The sequence below is a fragment of the Corylus avellana genome, chromosome 9 (assembly GCF_965113065.1).
Source record: "Corylus avellana chromosome 9, dhCorAvel1.hap1.2, whole genome shotgun sequence".
In the NCBI taxonomy this organism is placed as follows: Eukaryota; Viridiplantae; Streptophyta; class Magnoliopsida; order Fagales; family Betulaceae; genus Corylus; species Corylus avellana.
Genome location: NC_142498.1, coordinates 12865736 through 12884411, shown reverse-complemented (window position 1 = coordinate 12884411; position 18676 = coordinate 12865736). Strand labels below are relative to the sequence as shown.

General features: G+C 36.7%; 1 protein-coding gene across 3 annotated transcripts; it reads left to right on the top strand.

The window, feature by feature from the left end:
• The first annotated feature begins 826 nt into the window (after positions 1 to 826).
• Positions 827 to 17297, top strand: LOC132189885 (putative glucose-6-phosphate 1-epimerase). 3 transcript variants are annotated; one of them, XM_059604705.2, is made up of 9 exons: positions 828 to 1256; positions 4800 to 4874; positions 9571 to 9627; positions 9708 to 9868; positions 10044 to 10184; positions 12108 to 12210; positions 12289 to 12388; positions 13242 to 13489; positions 16922 to 17297. In XM_059604705.2, the coding sequence occupies exons 1-8, from the start codon at positions 1140 to 1142 to the stop codon at positions 13454 to 13456; spliced, it is 969 nt and encodes a 322-aa protein (XP_059460688.1). In that variant the 5' UTR covers positions 828 to 1139; the 3' UTR covers positions 13457 to 13489; positions 16922 to 17297. The 3 variants fall into 3 exon arrangements, with proteins under 3 accessions (XP_059460690.1, XP_059460688.1, XP_059460689.1); XM_059604706.2 differs by lacking the exon at positions 16922 to 17297 and adding an exon at positions 14373 to 15112; XM_059604707.2 differs by lacking the exon at positions 10044 to 10184 and having other exon boundaries at positions 827 to 1256.
• Positions 17298 to 18676: the final 1379 nt, after the last annotated feature.

Sequence of the window (18676 nt, the reverse complement as noted above, 5' to 3'; positions counted from 1 at the left end):
CCACTACTCTTCAAAATAATAAAAATAATAATAGCCCACTACTACTAAGAGTTTATTTGGGTTTGTGATTTCAAAAAGTGCAGTTAAAAATAACGATTTTAAAATGTGCAATTTGAAAACATAATTTTTAAAAAGGCAATTAAACGTTTGGAGTCCCCAAGAGGTACCTCAATCGGTTGGGACTATGCCTAATGAAGTGAAGATCACTAGTTCGAATCTCTCTCCTCCCTCTTATGCGGACATGTCAAAAAAAAAAAAAAAAACATTTGGTAAAATCGTAATTTGACATTTAAAATCACAATTTAGTATTTAAAATTATATGTTTTTTTTTTTTTTTTTTTTTTTTAAAAAAACAAATCATTCTCTCGGATTTGAAAATACAGATTTTTTGCATTTTTGAATCACAATTTTTTTAAAATGCAATCCCAAACAATTAATTTTCTTCAATTTAGTTTACAATCACATTTTTTTTTATTTATGAAATTGCAATACCAAACTAATCCTAAAAATACTCGAAGGCAGGCGGCCTTCCTTAGAGTGTTCCTTTGTGCATGACACGCACTATCTGAATTGTAATTGGTTTTTGCCGTGCTTATTATTTGTATTCCTTGATATTTAATAAATAATTTGTTCTTAAGGTATAATTCAATTGGCTAGAAATTACATCCCACACACCCTCCTACGTGAACATGCCAAAAAAAAAAAAATAATAATAATAATAATAAAACACTCCAATATTTTTCCGCAGGCAGCGAGTAAAACCACCGTCACGGTCCTCAAGGACGTCTCTCATGGACACACATTCGCAACAGAAAAAATAACAATAAAAAAAAAAAAAAGAAAAAATCCTGGTGGTGGGTCAGGTTTCGAGTGTCCGAGTTGAACGGCCGGGTCAGTCCGAGTCGTGGGATCCGGTAGCGGTAGGCACTGGGAAGTGGCAACAAATAATCCAACGACAACATGGATGCGAAATTTCCCGAGAAAAAGCACTTCACAGGCGGACACAGAGAGAAGGAGAGGAAAGGAAAAAAACAAAAAGAAAATTAAGGGAAAAGGGATAATGTTATAGTTACAGTTATAGTTATAGTTATAGTAGTGTGGGATTTGGGAACGAGTAGAGGAAGACGAGGTAGTAATCTATGAGTACTGAAAAGGCTCCCGCCGCTCCTTCCGCTCCCTCGGCGGTCGAGCTTTGCAAGGGCGTCAATGGCCTCGACAAGCTCGTCCTCCGCGAGCCGCGTGGCAGCTCCGCCGAGGTCCCTCATCCATTCTCCTTTTTCTCTTTATTTATTCATTTATTCATTCAGTTTACTTGTCCATCCGCGATCTGATCTGATGCTTGATTTCATTTTTGGCCTGAATCTAGGGCTTCTGAGCCTCATACACTTTGATCTGCGGTTCTATATACCTATATCCATGTTTGTACATGCATCTATTCTCTTAAACTCAGAACAAGTGCTTGATTTGTTCATATTTCTTCTCAATCAACCAATGTATCCGTGCATTTGATTATAAGAAGCTGTGGAACTGTTTTGTTGGGGGAGTATTACCTTTTCCTTGTCATCTTTCAAAATTTGAGACAAAAAAAATGGTCAGGATGTTTTGGAAGATTCTGTTTAAAATTTAAGAAAATATGATTCCTCCGCTGAGCTGCAACTCAAATGGAGGGCAGTTGTGTGGGTTTAAGATTCACTGGATGCGTGTATATCTTTCCAAACGAAGGAGGAGAAACAAAATGTGATTTTTGTTTTACGGGCGGGCGCCGGGGGGGGGGGGGGGGGGGTTGACTTTGTTGATAAGGGCTGTTCATAGGATCAAATGGCACTTTCTGAAAGCTTACATTCTGGCCTCGTAGAGTGTAGAGTGAAGTAGACGGATAGAGAGGCGGAGGGGGAAGTATGAGGATGAGGTAGAAATTGCAAAATGGCAGCTAGGCGAGAATAAAGAGAGGAGGGGAAAATATGATCGAAGGAAATGAGGAGCAATTGAATACAGGGGATGAAAGTCAATGTTGACTTTAAAATTTGAGGAAGAGAAAAAAGAAATAGTGTGAGAGAGGAATTGAGAAACTGGGAGGTGGCATCATCAAGTAAATGTGAAGAGATTTGTATGACATAGCAGTTTCCTTTCCGATTTCAAATCTCTATATGTTAGTTTCTTTTTTTAGCTTGAGGTTCTTGCTGGTTTTTATCTAATTCTCAATACTTAGTTCTTCACCAACTATACAATCACTTCATTCTTCTCCGTTTCTTTTCCGTGATTTCCTTTTTCCATATCTGTCCCCTGGCTTCTCCCATTGGTGGGTTCCTCCTTAATCTCCTCTACCCCTTGCTCTCTATCCGTGTCAAAATATGAAACCAGTCTCCACTAATTGCTCTTCACTGTCTTGTAGAAAGTGATTTTTTCAGAAAACAATCCCATGACACTCAGAGTTTGTTCATTTAGTCTCAGAATGCCCTTTCCGTGGATATTCTGCGTTTTATACTCTTTGGTATGTCAGCATGGAGTGAAGAAATAAAGTTTGTGCACATGCAAGCATCCCAACATGTGGTTCTGTTACCCATTTCTCCTGTTCTTGCTTCAAGTTTATGCACATTGCTCAAATATTTATTCAAAAAATATTGTCTCTTTTTGCCTGAATCTCTTTTCATTTTATGATTAGCTTGTTATGGTATCATGTGAATCTTGTGCACTGGATTTGGATTTGATCCTCCTTTTAGATTGATAGTGAAATGTACAAATTGATATGGAGTCTATCTGGCTGATCTAAAAGAATAAGATTTACACATTTTATGTACTTTAATACTCGGCAGCATATTACTATAATACCTAAACATTCAAGAAACCCTCATTCCTGTTAATGATGTGAGATAATTATGTTAACATGTATGAAATTTGTGCCCAGTGTCAGGTCCTACTTTGCCCTTTTGGTCAAATTTTTATTTGATGAGGCATACACCCTGTTCCGTAGCAACAAATTTGACTATTGGGGTTTTCAAAATTGCTCTCTTGTAAACATGTTAATGTTGCTGCAGTTGTTTTGTTCTGGTTGGATGTGGAGGGCATGTCATTCTGTTTGCAAGAGTAAGGCTAGTAGAAATACATGCTAGGTTGAGTTCATCTCAGAACTTGAGGGCTTAAAAGAGCAGGCATGCATGGGTACACCAAAAATGATTTATTTTGGAAATAATACTTGAGTTGATCACATTCCTATCCTTGCCATGAAATTTACTCAATAGCTTGTAACAAAGAGGCCTGGGTGTTAGACAAATTGGATTCCTTTCGTTCTTCTATCCATTGGAATCCGAATTTCCTTAGGGCAGTCTGGGATTGAGAGCTGGAATCTGTAGAATCCTTTCTTAATCTGTTATACTCCTCAAAAACCTATTTGAGGGAGGTGGATAGAATGTTGTGGACCCCAACCAGCAATCACATTCACGGTTTCGAAATGACGAGATATTATAAAATGTTACAGACTAGAGATCATTGTTTGCTCTCCTGGAAAAGTATTTGGAAGGTTAAGGCTGCACCTCACATTGCTTTCTTTTTATGGTCGACATCCAAGGTAGAATCCTCACAGTTGATAATCTTGGAAGGTGGTGTTTCACTCTTGTAAACTAGTGTTGCCTATGCAAAAAGAACGAGGAGATTGCAAATCACCTTCTCATTCGTTGCGAGTGCACTAGTGATCTATGGCACTTGGTTTTCAACTTATTCAGGGATTCATGAGCTATGCCTAGCAATATCCTAGAGTGCTTCATTGTTGGGGACATAGACTGTCTGGAAAGTTATTCTTGCTTTCTTAACATGGAGCATATGAGGATAAAGGAATTGGTGTCTTTTTTGAAGACTTTTTGAGGCCAATGTGCATTTGTTAAAATCCTCTTTTTTGAGATCTCTTTTGGATTGGGTTGTAGTATATGTTCCTAACTTCTCTTTATCGGATCTTGTTAATCTATTTAATTTTTTTTTAGATTGTAGAAGCCTATAGGGTGATTCTCTCTCTTGTATACTTTTTGTGTTTGAGGGGGCTTTGCCCTTTTCTTTCAATAAAATTTATTATTCATAATCAAAAAAGAGTTGACAGAACAAATTAGGTGTTATTCAACTTATGATGCCTGCCTGTGGTAGTGGTGATGGTGCCATCTCTGACTTGCTTGTCAAAGTTATTGAGTACTTTCATACTCTATTAATTACAAAAAGCATTCCCTTGTCCTCTATTTAAGTATCAAGATTATAGTATTATTCTGCTGTGTTTTTCTTATGGAGAACACAATGCACTCTGTCATGATGTTGTCAATTATGTTTATGTGCATGCCGTTCAGTTGTTTAGATGAAAGAAACGGCTCTAAACTCTGTTAGGTATGAGTTCCTGTTAACCAATTTTGTCTAGTCTCATGCCATTTGATCTTAATTTTATCATATTGAGTTGCTATGCACGTGGCTATTGTTATTCAATTTAGCATTGTATTATTAATTTGCTGAATTTTTTTTTTTTGCCCCTACTACCTAGGTAGGCTCTCTTGTATACTTCTTATGACATGGGGGTGCCTTAACGCTTTTAATGATATCTCAGTTAATTATCAAATAATAATAATAATAATAATAATAATTTGCTGAAAACGCAATATATCTTGTAGTAGTTACAAGTAACATGAGATTTTGGCTGTTATCGAATTATATGTTTTGATTGCAACCAACTTTGCACATAAAGTATATTTGGTTTTGTCATGATGCTGATTACAAATTACGATTTTCATTTTCATTTGTTATATATTGATTTATTTATGGTTTTCTAGGTGTATTTATATGGAGGTCATGTGACATCTTGGAAGAATGACCATGGGGAGGAGTTGCTTTTTGTCAGTAGTAAGGTGCTACTTTTTATTTTTGTTTCTGTTTATTTTCTTTCGTTTACTAGTGGATGCCATGGACAGGAGCTGCTTTTATCAGTAGGAAGTTGTTATTAGTATTTAATAGTAACTATTTTAAATATCCTGGGTGTGCCAACCTTTCTACTGGTTGCCTTTCTATTGCCAATCCTTGTAAATATTCCATCATGATATTTTATGCCTTTTTTTTTTTTTTTTTTTGATAAGTAATAAACCAATCTTAGTAAAAGCTTCTAAGCATGAACATAGATTATTGCAAGATCAAAATACCAAGCTATTTGAAGCTGGAATTTTACCTGATCCTTGTAGAGGGAGCGCTTTACACGGGTCCGAAGTTTACTTAACAGGAGTGGGTACACAAAGTAGCCTTGCTTTGGAGGGTTCTTTACCTAAAATCATTAACAACTCAGACACAAAATACTCTTATGGGTATACCTCTCCAAAGTGGAAGCTTCACTTGGTCTAACATCCTGGATTCCCCGTCATGGTCTAGAATTCACAGGTTTTTCATTTCTCCCGAGTGGGAGGCTCACTTTCCAGATGTTGCTTAGAGTAGGTTACCTAGATTTCTTTCAGATTGTTTCCTATCTTTCTTGATTGTATTGAATCTCAGAGGGGTAGAAACTACTTTAAATTTGAAAAGATGTGAAAAATAGAAGGTTTTGTTAAGAAGGTGAGGCCCTAGTGATACTTTTACTACTTTCAAGGGTGCCCTAGTTTAGTTTTAGCTTAGAAGTTAAAATCTTTGAAAGCTGACTTAAAAAAGTTAAATGAATTGGAGTTTGCTAACGTTAAAAAGAATGGAAGGAAAGGACTCTTCTTGAAGAACTAAAAAGTCTAGATGTGGTTGATGAGTAGAGGCCTCTGTCTGGGGAAGAAAAATTGATGAAGGATGTCGCTCTAGCGAAGTTGGAAAAGACTACTGTTTTGGAGGTGGTGTGTTGGAGACAAAAGTTGTAGGCGTTACCGTTAAGAGAGGGGGATTAAAATACCAAGTTCTTCCACCGGATTACTAATTCTAATAGAAGATGCAACACAATAAGGAAGTTGGTTACCAATGGCATTATTTCTGTTACTCAATCAATGTTACTCGGTCACCCTTAGACAATTATCAACTAGGTGTTACGGTTAGGGTCTCTTCTTCTACAAGGTTCTTTTTTCTAACGTTGACTATTCTTTCCCTTGGAAGAGTGACGCCGGACAGAACTAAGATTGTTCTGACAGCGTATGATAGTAGTAGAAACTAAGAATTGAAGATTGAAAAGAGAATTCAGGAAGAAAGAAAGTAACAAATAGGGAAGAGAAAGACCCTAATTGCCCCAAATAAGCAAACAGAGAAATAACTCTAAAAGACTTAAATTTAATTGATAGTTCAATTAAATTTAAAAATGACAAAGACTAGATGCCTTTATATAGGCTAGACACATCCTAATTTAACAAGAAAAAAGATAACCAAACCTAATTCGAAAAGGAAGACCTAATCCTAGTAGAAAAACAAAATCCTAATGGAAAAGGGAAAACCCAATCCTTCTTAAAAAGGAAATTTAAAATACACATGCATAATTAAAATTAAAATTCTGTCGATTTTCTCCTGCATCAAAGAGTATTTAGAGGGGTAAGGCTCCTCTAAGGTTGGCTTTTTTCACTTGGACAGCTTCCCTAGGGAAAATTTCTGCTTTGGATAATCTTTGCAAGCATCACATCATAGTGATAGAGTGGTGTTGCATGTATAAAAAGTGTGGGAAAACCCCTGATCATCTTCTTCATTGTGATGTCGCAAGAGATTTGTGGATTATGGTATTTCAAATGTTTGGGGTAGAGTAGGTTATGCCTAAATGGTTGGTGGGTCTTTTGGCGTGTTGGAAAAGAAGGGTCTATTTGAAAGATATCAATATTGTTTGGAATGTAATTCCTTACTTTTTAATGTGGTACATTCGAAGAGAAAAGAACGCTTGAAGCTTCGATATCGCCAGAGAACGAGTGAATCAACTAACTTGTTTTCTTAAATCCTTCTTTCAATGGATCTTTATTTTCCCCATACCTCTAGTTTTGTAGATTTTTGTAATCTTTTTTCTCGTTCTTGGTTTATTGGTGGTTTCTCTAGTATACTCCCTGTGTACTTGGGTTGCGTCTCTTGTGCCATTAATGAACTTCCTCTAGTTATTAAAAAAAAAAACAAAAGTGGCTCCTCATATTACTTAAGTCTATTAGAAACCTGTGTGCTAGAGCTTGGAATCAACTAGATCTTCATTGTTCTTACATAAATTGCAAATATACAAGATAATTTAGACAAATACCTTTTTATCCTAAATACTTTATGTTGCTCATTTCTTCCTTTTCTTTCTTTTTTAATATTTTGTCCAAATAGTTGGAAATGATCCCAAGACCCGACCTCATCAAAGATGACGCCTTTGATCACCATGCTATAAGCCAATCTGCACTTTAACTAAAATGGGAAAATAATTTTTTATTTTATCTATTTTTTTAAGCATTGAACAGGTCCTAGCAAACATATCATTTACTTGAATCAAGTGTTTTCTTCTCCAATTTGGCCGCATTTCAGACTAAAGATACAAATCACAGTCTATACCTTGTTTCTCAGTGTCTACATTCTAGAATCCTGCAGCATGCATACGCACCATATGCGTGAATTAATCACCTTTCTACACAAAAAGCAAACATTTATTTGTAGTTATCTTGATTTGGCCATTCGTTAGAGGAGCTAGCTTTGGGAGATAGAATACGCTCAATTTCTGGGTTATCGGAAAATGGGACTCCCATAGTTCTTAACAAGCAGATGTTAAGCTACTATCGGAGAGCTAAGAAAGAACGAGGAAGCCGGGTGAATGATTCTCTTCTTCTTGAGACGGTGGAATCCCTTAGTACTCCGCTGGTACAATATCATTCCGACCCAGTCGCTGGGTTTGCTACTTACATTGCTCAAGTGAAGCCTGTTCCTAAGAACACTAATCCGATGAGGGGGCATAAGTCCGATGGAGAAAGGGACCAAAGGCACTTCTGACACCATAATTGTTGAAAATGGTTTGACCAAACCCCAAAAGTGGCTGATTGAGTGGATGAGGGCAGGTGTTAAGGACAATGATCCGCATATGGCGAGCTTGAAGGTCATGGAGGAGGATTTTCGTCGGGCAAATAAGGTAGCATGCAATGGGAAGCTATCCCCCGATCCTCCTAATCAGGGGCTAGATGGTGATGAAGAGGATGATCGGAAGTTGGTGTTGCTGAATGAGGTGAAAGAGAATTTCCTTCAGGAAATAAAGGTCGCGCAGCCTAAGGCTAAGGTCAAGAGAGAACTGTTAAATTTGGAAAGCTCTATTAATTACGGCATTGCTAGCGCGTCTCCTCGGAGAAGGAAGGGCAAGACTATTGTGATGTAACGATTCGTGTGGGTTTTGAGGGCTTTGGGCTTCTTTGCGTATTTGTTTTTGAGGGTTTTTGGGTGGGTTTGTTGGGGTTCTTTTGTGGGTGAGCTTCGGCTTTCTCTTTTCTTTTTCTAGTTAGGCGTTTCCGCTTGTATACTTCCAATGTACGTAGGGGTGCCTTACGCTTTTAATAAAACTTCTTATTACTTATCCAAAAAAAAAAAACTTATCTTGATCTGTGTATGCTGATTTATGTATATAAATATGAAAGTGCAAAGTTCTTAAAGCCAGTCACACTCCCAAATTTTTGTACTAGTGGTGGACTTATTGTTATGGACACAAATTTTGTACAAACTGATTTGTAAGAAATTTCTATAAACCAGTCTCTAAAAGCGACATGTGTCCTTTAAGCTATTAGAAAAGCATATGAGAAGCACATGCTATTAAAAAAATACGTGCTTCTACATGCTAGTTTTTAGGACTCATGTCAGTTTTAGAATTTCCTATGAACTGGAAATTTCTCTCCTATTGTTATGGATAAGTCTCGACTTGTATTTACTTATCAAAAAAAGTTTATATCTGTCTTGATTCTTAAGAACTCTCTCTGGTCTCGCTGGTAGTTATACATTTATTGTCCTCAAATGAAGGAGTGTCCTGTCACCTAGGTAGCAAAGACTTGTATGATAAAGGAATTTGAATGTAGAAGTAAACTTTGGTTACTAACAAGATTTCCTCTCTAATATCCCTTCTGTTTTGGTTGACTATAGAGCTGATTAAGATTATCCATCTAGCTACTCCTAGTTGACTTCTATATAGACCGTGCAAGACCAATGAAGCTTACAGCCAATTTCGAATTAGCTGGCATACTTGTTTTTTCATCGTTATATGCTTTGTACCATCTTTGAGACTTCCATGCTTGGTTTTCGTTTATAAAGATTTCCTCATCTGCCTTTTGTTATGCTATTTTTGTTGTGAGAAGTTGAAGCTAAAGAGAAAAACAAAAATTGGAGTTAATAACGAAGAAGGAAAAAAGAATAACTAATCATTTCAGTTTAATCTTTGTACAACTAGCCGGCTGTGCTAACTTAATATTTTTATAGTACATGTCTCGCATCTTTAGTAATATGATTGCACATAACCCTTAGTTATTAAAATACTCTTTTGCTATTTGTTCATGGAATAATGGGAAGAGAGCTGAAGGAACCTCTTGATATAGTTTCCTTCCAACTCAGATCTATGTGCTTAATTTTTTTCACCCTATTACCCAAAATGAATGTATGTTATGTCTTGTGCAGGCTGTATTTAAGCCTCCAAAAGCAATTCGTGGAGGAATTCCAATATGCTTTCCTCAAGTATGTTCTTCTACGGTTTCCTTTCTTGCCTGATTTGCAACCATTCTTCATGGTCAGTGAAATATGCTCTGTATATGCAGTTTAGCAATCTTGGTTCTCTTGAGCAGCATGGGTTTGCAAGAAACAGGTTTTGGACAATTGAAACCGACCCACCTCCTTTTCCAACAACTACTTCCAGCAAGACTTTTGTTGATTTAATCCTTAAGCCTTCTGAAGAAGATATGAAGATCTGGCCTCATGGGTAAGTACCTGAAAACATTTTTCACTTTCTTATTCCCCCTTTTTTTATATTGTTTTTTGACCTGTGTTTCTGAATATTAAAGTGAGATTCTGATTAGAATCTTCATAACCTTTTTTGTTTTGTAGGATAGGTTTTTTTGAAATATTTTATTTATTTTTCTTTATGTCAATTTTAGTTTTGAGTTCCGTTTGAGGGTAGCATTGGGACCTGGAGGAGACCTGATGTTGACATCTCGCATCAGGAATACCAACACTGATGGAAAGCCATTCACATTCACATTTGCATATCACACCTATTTCTCTGTTTCAGATATCAGGTGATTGACAAACTTGGTTTATGCTTGTCTACTTTAGATGCGGCTGCTAGGTGATAATTGTTCTATCAGATTGTTTATCATGCATAAATTTAGCCACTTTTCTCACTTATGGAAGCTGTATTTTCTTAGTCCCATTGCCACAATTTGTGTTATCTATTATAAATTAGAATATAGAGATATGGTCAGTCGAGGTTATAAGTATGATTCCCTCACGAATTGACAAGCGTTGCAAAAGGTCAGTGTGTATTGAAGTTAGGTTCCTGTGCTTTCTGGTTAATCCCAGTATCTAAAAATCACTATGATTGTAAGCTTGGTCTTGAGGTGCTTTACGGGCCATTGAAGGTCCACTGCCTATGGTACTATTTATGAAGAGAGTCTTAACTAAAGGAAACTTCACTTGCAAGATACTCGAGTATAACTTATTAACTGGGTGTAGATCACTAGGGCCTCGTTTGGCTCGCGGAATGTTTAGTCCATTGGAAAAGGAATAGCTACTATTAGGAATAGAAGAGTGTGGAATAGAATAGCTGTTCCTATTTCTTAGTTTGGTAACAATACATGCAAAAATTGGAATTGAATCAGACTTTCTAAAAACCCAATATATTTTTTTTCAAACTCATTAAAAAAAAAAAAAAAAAAAACCTGAAATAAAATGGGGCCACCCTGATAAGCAACGGGGGTGGCCCCGACGACCTACGGGGTGGTTGTGACCACCCAGAGGAGCTCCGCCACCCCTGAAGCAAATTTAGGGCGGCTACGAACACCCTAAAATGCGACGGTGGTGCGACCACCCCCAACCTCATCTGTGGGTGGCCGCCTACCCCAATTGGTGGTCAAGCCACCCATTTTATTTTTCATATTTTTTATTTTGTTTCAAGTTAAAAAAAAGAAAAAATTATGTGTATTTTTAAAAAATGTATTTCATTTCTTAAGGATTAGCTAAATGAGTGGCTTAGTTAATCCTGTGTGTATGAGATTAGTAATCCCATGGGAATAAACTATTCCTAGGAATAGTGTGTAACGAAACAAAGGAATACCTATACCGTAGAATTAGTTATTCCTTTCCGGAGGTCTATTTCGCGAACCAAACGAGGCTTAAAGCTAATTCACTGGGTGTAGACAGCTAGCTTTGTCCTCATTTATACCATAGCTTGGTTTTTCAGTTCACGTTTTTTCTTAATCCTGTTTTTGTTAGCTTTTTTTGCTTAACTAAAACCCGGACGTGTGAAAATGTTGCAAAACTTGGGATGGAACTTCTTATAAACTAGAGTTGACCAGAATATCTGAATATACCAAGTTTTGCTCAAATAGGTGAAATTTGATACTAGTTTCTGTCTGAACTTGGGCAAAGAATGTGAGATTTTTAATTTGTATTTTTATGTTTTAGAATTAAATTTGGGTTAGAAACTTTTGTGTCTAGTACTATGGTATGTTTCTGGTAGTTTTTATTTGATTGGAGTGTAAACTATGGACAATATGTCATGCTATATGGAGGTCAACAAAGAGAGGAATAAGTTTTAAATTGAGGATCTGTAATTACAATGAAGAGAGGGTTTCAAGACTCGGTGTGTACTAATCAAATATCATTATGATGAACGTTCCCCCTCTCCCAATCCAAAAGAAAAAAAAAAGAAAAAATGAAGACAAATTAATAGGTGAGGGAAGAAGAGAGAAAAAAGAACCGTCATGAGGACATTTTGGGTGGGTCAATTTCAAAGTAATCAATTTCTCTTCTGCCCAACTAACAATCTCACCCATTGTCATTTTATTTTATTTTATTTTTATTATCTTTATATCAACATGTATATCAGTTTCGTGGTTCTTTTTTCCTGGCCAACTTACAACTATTTCTGGATAACATACAGTTGAATCTATAATATGCTGTTTTAGGTTGTATATAATAGCTTAGTTGTATGTGTCCAGTGAAGTTCGGGTAGAAGGACTGGAGACACTGGATTATCTTGACAACTTGCAGAATAGGGAGCGTTTTACTGAACAAGGGGATGCAATAACTTTTGAGTCAGAAGTGAGTTAAATATGCACTTTTTGTTTTGCTTAAGACAGTTTGATTTTAATGCTTCCTAAAGTCTTCTTGGTTAAATAGGTGGACAAGATATATCTGAGCACTCCTACAAAGATTGCAATTCTTGATCATGAAAAAAAGAGGACCTTTGTAATACGCAAGGATGGACTTCCAGATGCTGGTAAATTTTACCATGTTCTGTTGCTATCCCAATAATGTTTTCTTGAAGTTTTATTCTGTATCGAATTCCCAATTTTTTTTTCTCTCATAAAGTGCTCTTGCGCTCCATACTTCTATTCTGCTTAGCCCTGGGTGTCTTTCCAACCTTATTCAAAGGTCTTTTCGTTTATACAGTAAATAAGTAAAGAGTTGTCTAGGATCAACTACTGGAAAAAACATCTTTATCTTTCTCCCTTTGGTATGTATGCTTTTACTTAAATCTTGAGCCACCTTGGGCATGACTAATTTTCCATCTAAAGAAGATATTATGAATATAGTTTATTTTAAGATGAACTATATACAAAAAAGCAATCTCTTGGTAAAGATCAACTAGAAACCTTTGGAGAAAATAATTTACCAAATGAGTTTTGTTTATAAACTAAGTATTAAATTACCACTTGTTCCAAAAGTTTAAGCTGATGGGAAGATGTAAATTTAGTCATTTAATCAATACTTTAATATTCTCTCTTACGTGTCGGCTCAAACTCCTTTTTAGTAGGTGAGGCTCAACACGTGGAATATTTAATTTAAATAGGGGTAGATGAAAGAGTTAAGATTCAAACTCAAGACCTTTGACTATGATACCATTGCTAAATCATTACTTGTCCCAAAAACTTAAGCTGATAGAAAGATAAATTTAATCATTTGATCAATACTAATACAAAGTAACAAAGGTATCAATTTTTGTCTAGATATCCTAGTTTTGGGGACTTCCCCATTTTTGAGCATCCTGATTTGTTATTTGATGCAACCTTCTCAATGTGGTCAAATACCTCGTATATTTTATATTTTGTCATTTTCTTTTTCTTGTGCAGTGGTATGGAATCCCTGGGATAAGAAGGCAAAGGCTATGACTGATTTTGGAGACGATGAGTACAAGCATATGCTATGTGTGGAGGCTGCTGCTGTTGAAAAACCTATCACACTGAAACCTGGCGAGGAGTGGAGAGGAAGGCAGGAGCTTTCTGCCGTTCCTTCCAGTTACTGTAGTGGGCAACTTGATCCTCAGAAAGTTCTACAGGGCAGCTGAAAGATCCGTCATACTGGACCATATCCTGTACAGGTACTTGTGTCTAGACTGAAAACTAATTTATACAATATAATACTGACCTTCAATATCACTATAATCAAGTAGGCCTCTCTCTCTCTCTCTCTCTCTCTCTCTCTCTCTCTCTCTCTCTCTCTCTCTCTCGTGTTGGTGCGTCTCAATGTTTCTCTGTTGCCTGCTGTTATCACTGGCATCGGCGTCATTCTAGTCTTTCGTCTGCACTATTCTGCGATGAGGTTTTTGAGTTGTTTTTTTGTTGAAGCGAAGTTTTTGAGCTTTCGGAGAGGAGGGGCGATCAATGCTTCAGATTGTGAATAAAAGTAGGGGTGTTTCGCAAGCAGTTTACATGGGTAAGGTTGGCATGGTATAGTTGTTGGCCACCATGGAGGTGGTGATTCAGAGTGGGGTTGAAGGAGTTTGTGAGAACCTCAAGGGTAGTTAGCAATGCTTTTGTTGCACATGCTCCAACAATTATGGCTGCTTTGGCTGTGGCGAAATATGGAGGGGGTGGCCAGAGAGGCTTTATTGTCGTTCTGTAAGGATGAGAGGGGAAGGGGTGGAGAAGTTGTGCTCTAGATGTCCCTTATTAACAATTCGTCATCTGGTACGCATACCCGGTTTTCATATCTCAAGATCTTGTCCCTCGTTTCCTAGTAGAGGGGTGTCTTGCCTCTAAAGGCCATGACCTTGAGCTCGGCGCATTTCGGATCGCTCCTGCGCTTCCTTGATCCTCTATACTGTCATAGACTGAATCACTAGGGTTGCGACAAACCCTGGCTCCTTTCTTGGCATTACATCTAGGTTGAGCTTTTCCATTCTAGGACTGGTTGCGATTGGGTAGGTACTACTGCTGATCCTTTCCTTCTCGATTTCTAACTCAGTGTATCTGCTACTGCAGGTATTGAATGGTGCAGTCATAGTCTTTGATGAGCTCTAGCCACCTACACTATCTCATGTTTAGCTTTTTCTGGGTGAAGAAGCATCTAAGACTCTTGTGGTCGGTGTAAATCTCATACTTGCGTTAGGGAAGATTGCTCCTTCTAGTTAGGTGCTTCCTTGTGTATACTTCCAGTGTACTTAGGGGTGCCTAATAATTATTGTAGGGAAGATTTTGACCGTGGATTACATGAAATAAAGCAGCATTATGGTGATGGATTGGTGTTGCATGTGCAAGATTAATTGGGGATCCATTGATCATCTTTTGCTCGCCTGTGAAGTTGTTAGAGGTTTCTGGGTTTTGGTTTTCCGTCTTGTTGGGATAGTGTGTGGTAGCGAATAGCGTGAGAGATACAAATAGAGTGTGACGTAGCGAATAGTGTGTGAGATATAGAATAGAAGGAGCGAAGTCTTCTACTAGAAAGAATGAGCCAAAGCTTGAGAGAAAACGATAAAAACTCAATTTCAATTGTATTACAAAAGGAGACACCCTAAAAGGCAATAAATCAGCAAAGAAGGAAATGATAACAAGAAAAGGCAAGCTAAAATATTAAATAGGAAAATAACAACACTAACATCAAACTAGAGTCAACACTAAGCGGGTTCCTATATGGATAGCAGAAAAAATTACCCCGCGTGGGATTCAAAAGTGGGTTTCCATATTCAGGCTGCTGACAAAATCCGACGAGTATTTCTAATGGATTTTCTGGATGGTGCTCTAATTTTTTTATTTATTTATTTTTTTTTAAAGACCTAATTAATTTTTTGCTTACACCGGAAAGGGCGTGGGGAAAGGGATGGGGGGTGGGCTGTATATTAGGGGGTTATGCTTCAACGGGTGGTGGAACTGTTGGCTAGTTGGAGAGGCCAGTTTGGTAGCCACCTTGATGTAGAAGTCTGGTGGACAGTTCCCCTATGCTTAATGTGGTGTATTTGGAGAGAACACAATAAAAAATTTGATAATTGTGAGAGAACAATGATAGAGTTGAGAGATATGATATTCAAGTCTCTTAATGTTTTGATGGCTTCCTACAATAGTTCTCTTTTCTAATTTCCTAGAATTTCTTGAGTTGTGTTCTTTTGTTACCTAGTTGGGTGTCTCTCTTGTAAACTCCTTATGTATTTGAGTTGCGCTCCTTTGCACTTCCAATAAGATTGAATTACCTATCAAATAAATAAATAGGAAGCACTTTTCCAAATAATTGCTGGCAATCTTGCTATCATGCTTGCTTGTACAGTTATTTGCCTGGCACTTTTCGTAAACCGTAACCCACATTAATGATGAGCTCCTCCAAAATTTTCTATAAACACTGCCTGTGGTGGGGAGGTCCCTTCATTCATTCTGCTTGCAAATAAATTACTCCTGAAATAAAATTGTGGTCCTTCCTAAAACTTTCTTATTGGCTTCATCTTGCATGCTAATGGTACGTTTAGGTAGATTTTCTATGCTTTATAGTCAAAGTTAGAAATGATTTTATGTGAAGATGCCTGTAAATCTAGCCCTGTTATGAATCCCGTTCAGATAGGCATATTAAAAGAATCTAAGCCCCAGCTCCTGAATCCACAATATGATTTGCCACTGTCAGAGAATGAATCAGGGCCATTTATCCTTATAGACTCTAAAATGTTTAGATCTCTCTCCCAGCCTTGCTTGCTCTTTCTAATAAACAGAAATCTAGTCTTGTCCGGCAAATGCCCCTCCTTGTCTTCTGCTCCAAATATTGCTGCTCAAAGATTTTAAGCTTATTTATATTGTTACGTGAACTTTGCTAATATCTTCACTTTGTCAGTTCCATATAATTTATTCATCACTGTTCCTTTGCCTCTTACGAATGGTGGTCATGATCTACTACTGTAAACATTAAACTCAAAAAAATAATGATATTATACAACCAAACACACTGTTATGTTGGACGCTTATAGGTTGTTGGAATCTATAGCCGGCCTTCACAAGATTAAGACAATTATGTTAGGCATGATCATATTATCTTATGTTTGATAATTGTGCTAAGGGGCACAGTCCCATCAATATCTTTTATGTTGATGTAACCTCAATTTGAAACTTGTATACTTTTATGATCATTTTAGATTCCAACTATGAGTGCGTTTGTCACTGCAATTTTATAGGCCAAAAGTGTGATTTTAAACCAAATCGCAGAAATTGCTTCGTTTGAATTTTTAAAAAATTGCAATATGAAAATGTAGAAAAATTTGTGTTTCAAATCGCAAGTAAGGAGGTATGTTTTTAAAAATGTATGATTTTAAATGGTAAACTAGGATTTTAAAGGCCAAATTGCGTTACTATTTTTAAATCGCAAATCCAAATGGACCCTATATCTGGTTAGTTTTATGTTTGATTTGCTTCTAGGAACTTCAGTTTCTTGTACGAAGTTAGATTTGTTCAAGTTATCTGGAGAATCATACTCTTACACGTGTACAAATTGGTTCTTCTTTTCTGTGTCCTTAGTTTTGATTCATGAAGGTTTTGATGACACAGACCTTGTTCTGCAGGTATTTTGTTTCAACATGTAGATGGATTGTGACAGCAACTTCTGTAGAGCATTCTGTTTTTCTTCTTCTAAATTTTACTTAGTATTTTGGTGAAAAAAGATGGATTTTATCAGTAGATATTGCTTGCCAAATAAGTTGTTCCTTTAGTGGGAGACTTTTTTCGGGTGGATGGGGGAAGTACATATGGATGGATGGGAAACAAAAACTACGTTTCTTCTTGGGTTGGAAATAGGTTCCCTTTTAATTGGAGCCTTTGGGTTCTGTTACAGCCTGTGATGTTCTGGTGACAGAAATATTGCTCAGAGCCTTTGAATTTATATTTTGTGCGTAATATAAGATGCCAACATGAGGCCTGCCTAGTTTTGGCAATTTGATATTTATGCTGTTAGAGCCTTTTCAATGCTTCTTTTGGTTTCAGATTTGGGATAAAAATTAGAAATTAAAAAATAAAAAATAAAAAATTTATGTATAGATATATTTCAGATTTTCATCAAAAGTCTAGATTAACACAAGCGTTAGATTTGTTAGATTATGCCTTGTTGAATCGAATAATTTAAATTTTTTTAATCGTATTATTTATAATTATACGATTGGGCATGACAGAGAGCTATAAAGTCAGCAAAATGTCGAACTGGTGCACTTTTATTAAAAAAAATAAAAATATGTGCATTATACTTTTAAATGTAAAAAGCAAGATTCTTTTGAAAACATTGGAATTTTGTTCAGTAAACGGGGTTTTGTTTTCACGAAAATGCGTACATGTGTATTATTTGGTATAAAACGTGTGTTCTACCATGGTTGGGGTTGGGGATTTGGTTAGTGCATACGTAATACGGTTTTATAACAAATGAAAAGAAAAGATTCAAATCCGGATTCCTTCTATATGAATATGGATGAAAATTTGGGTTGGCATGAACACGATTCTTTTTTTTGGATAAATGAACACGATTCTTTAATTAGTCGTTTTAAATCTCTCGAATCTAAGTACTTTTTTTTTTTTTTGTGTAAGAAAGTACTTTATCAACAGTTAATAATACGAAAGAAAAAAAAAAAAAAGAATTAAGCAGGTTTTATTAAGGATAGGTCGGAGGAACTTTAAACACTACAAAATTGTAACGTGTTCATTGAGCACGTGAGAAGTACATGTTCTTCTGGTAACGTTAACATTAACAAAGTTGATAAAATTCTATTAAAAAAAAAGAAAAAAAAAGTGTTTTTCATATACTAAAAAGGACATATGACAATTTTTTTTTGGGAGTCACCAAAGTAAGAGGAGTTGGTGAGAAGTAAGTGGAGATGAGTTACCATGCGTAAGAAAAAGGCTAAGGGCTAAATACTAAATTAGTTCATGAGGTTTCATTACTTTATTTTTTCTCTCTTAGAGTTTCATTTTTATCACAGGAGATCCCTGTGGTTTTGATAATAGACCAAGTTAGTCCTCCGTCAGTTGACCGTTAGTTGACTTAACGGAATTTCACGTGGACCAATAAAATGTTGACACGTGGCACCTACTTAATTTTTTTTTTTTAAAAATTAAAAAAAATGTATTTTCGAAAAAAAAAAACAAAAAAGAAAAAAAAAAAAATTGGGGGTGGTTTTGGGCCGAGCCACCCCCAGTACCCACTGGGGGTGGTTTCAAGGGGGTGGCCGAAACCACCCCCAACCACCATTGGGGGTGGTTTCGGCCACCCCCTAGGCTCCATGGGGGTGGTCGAGCCACCCCCTTGGAGCTAAGGGGGTGGCTCGGCGACCCCC

What these genes read in the sequence shown, in the direction of transcription:
- LOC132189885 (XM_059604705.2), top strand. Translation starts at nt 1,140, where the DNA reads ATGAGTACTGAAAAGGCTCCCGCCGCTCCTTCCGCTCCCTCGGCGGTC. An exon ending in TTCCAATATGCTTTCCTCAA is followed by an intron (nt 9,628 to 9,707) that starts GTATGTTCTTCT and finishes CTGTATATGCAG; the next exon opens with TTTAGCAATCTTGGTTCTCT. An exon ending in TTCTCTGTTTCAGATATCAG is followed by an intron (nt 10,185 to 12,107) that starts GTGATTGACAAA and finishes GTATGTGTCCAG; the next exon opens with TGAAGTTCGGGTAGAAGGAC.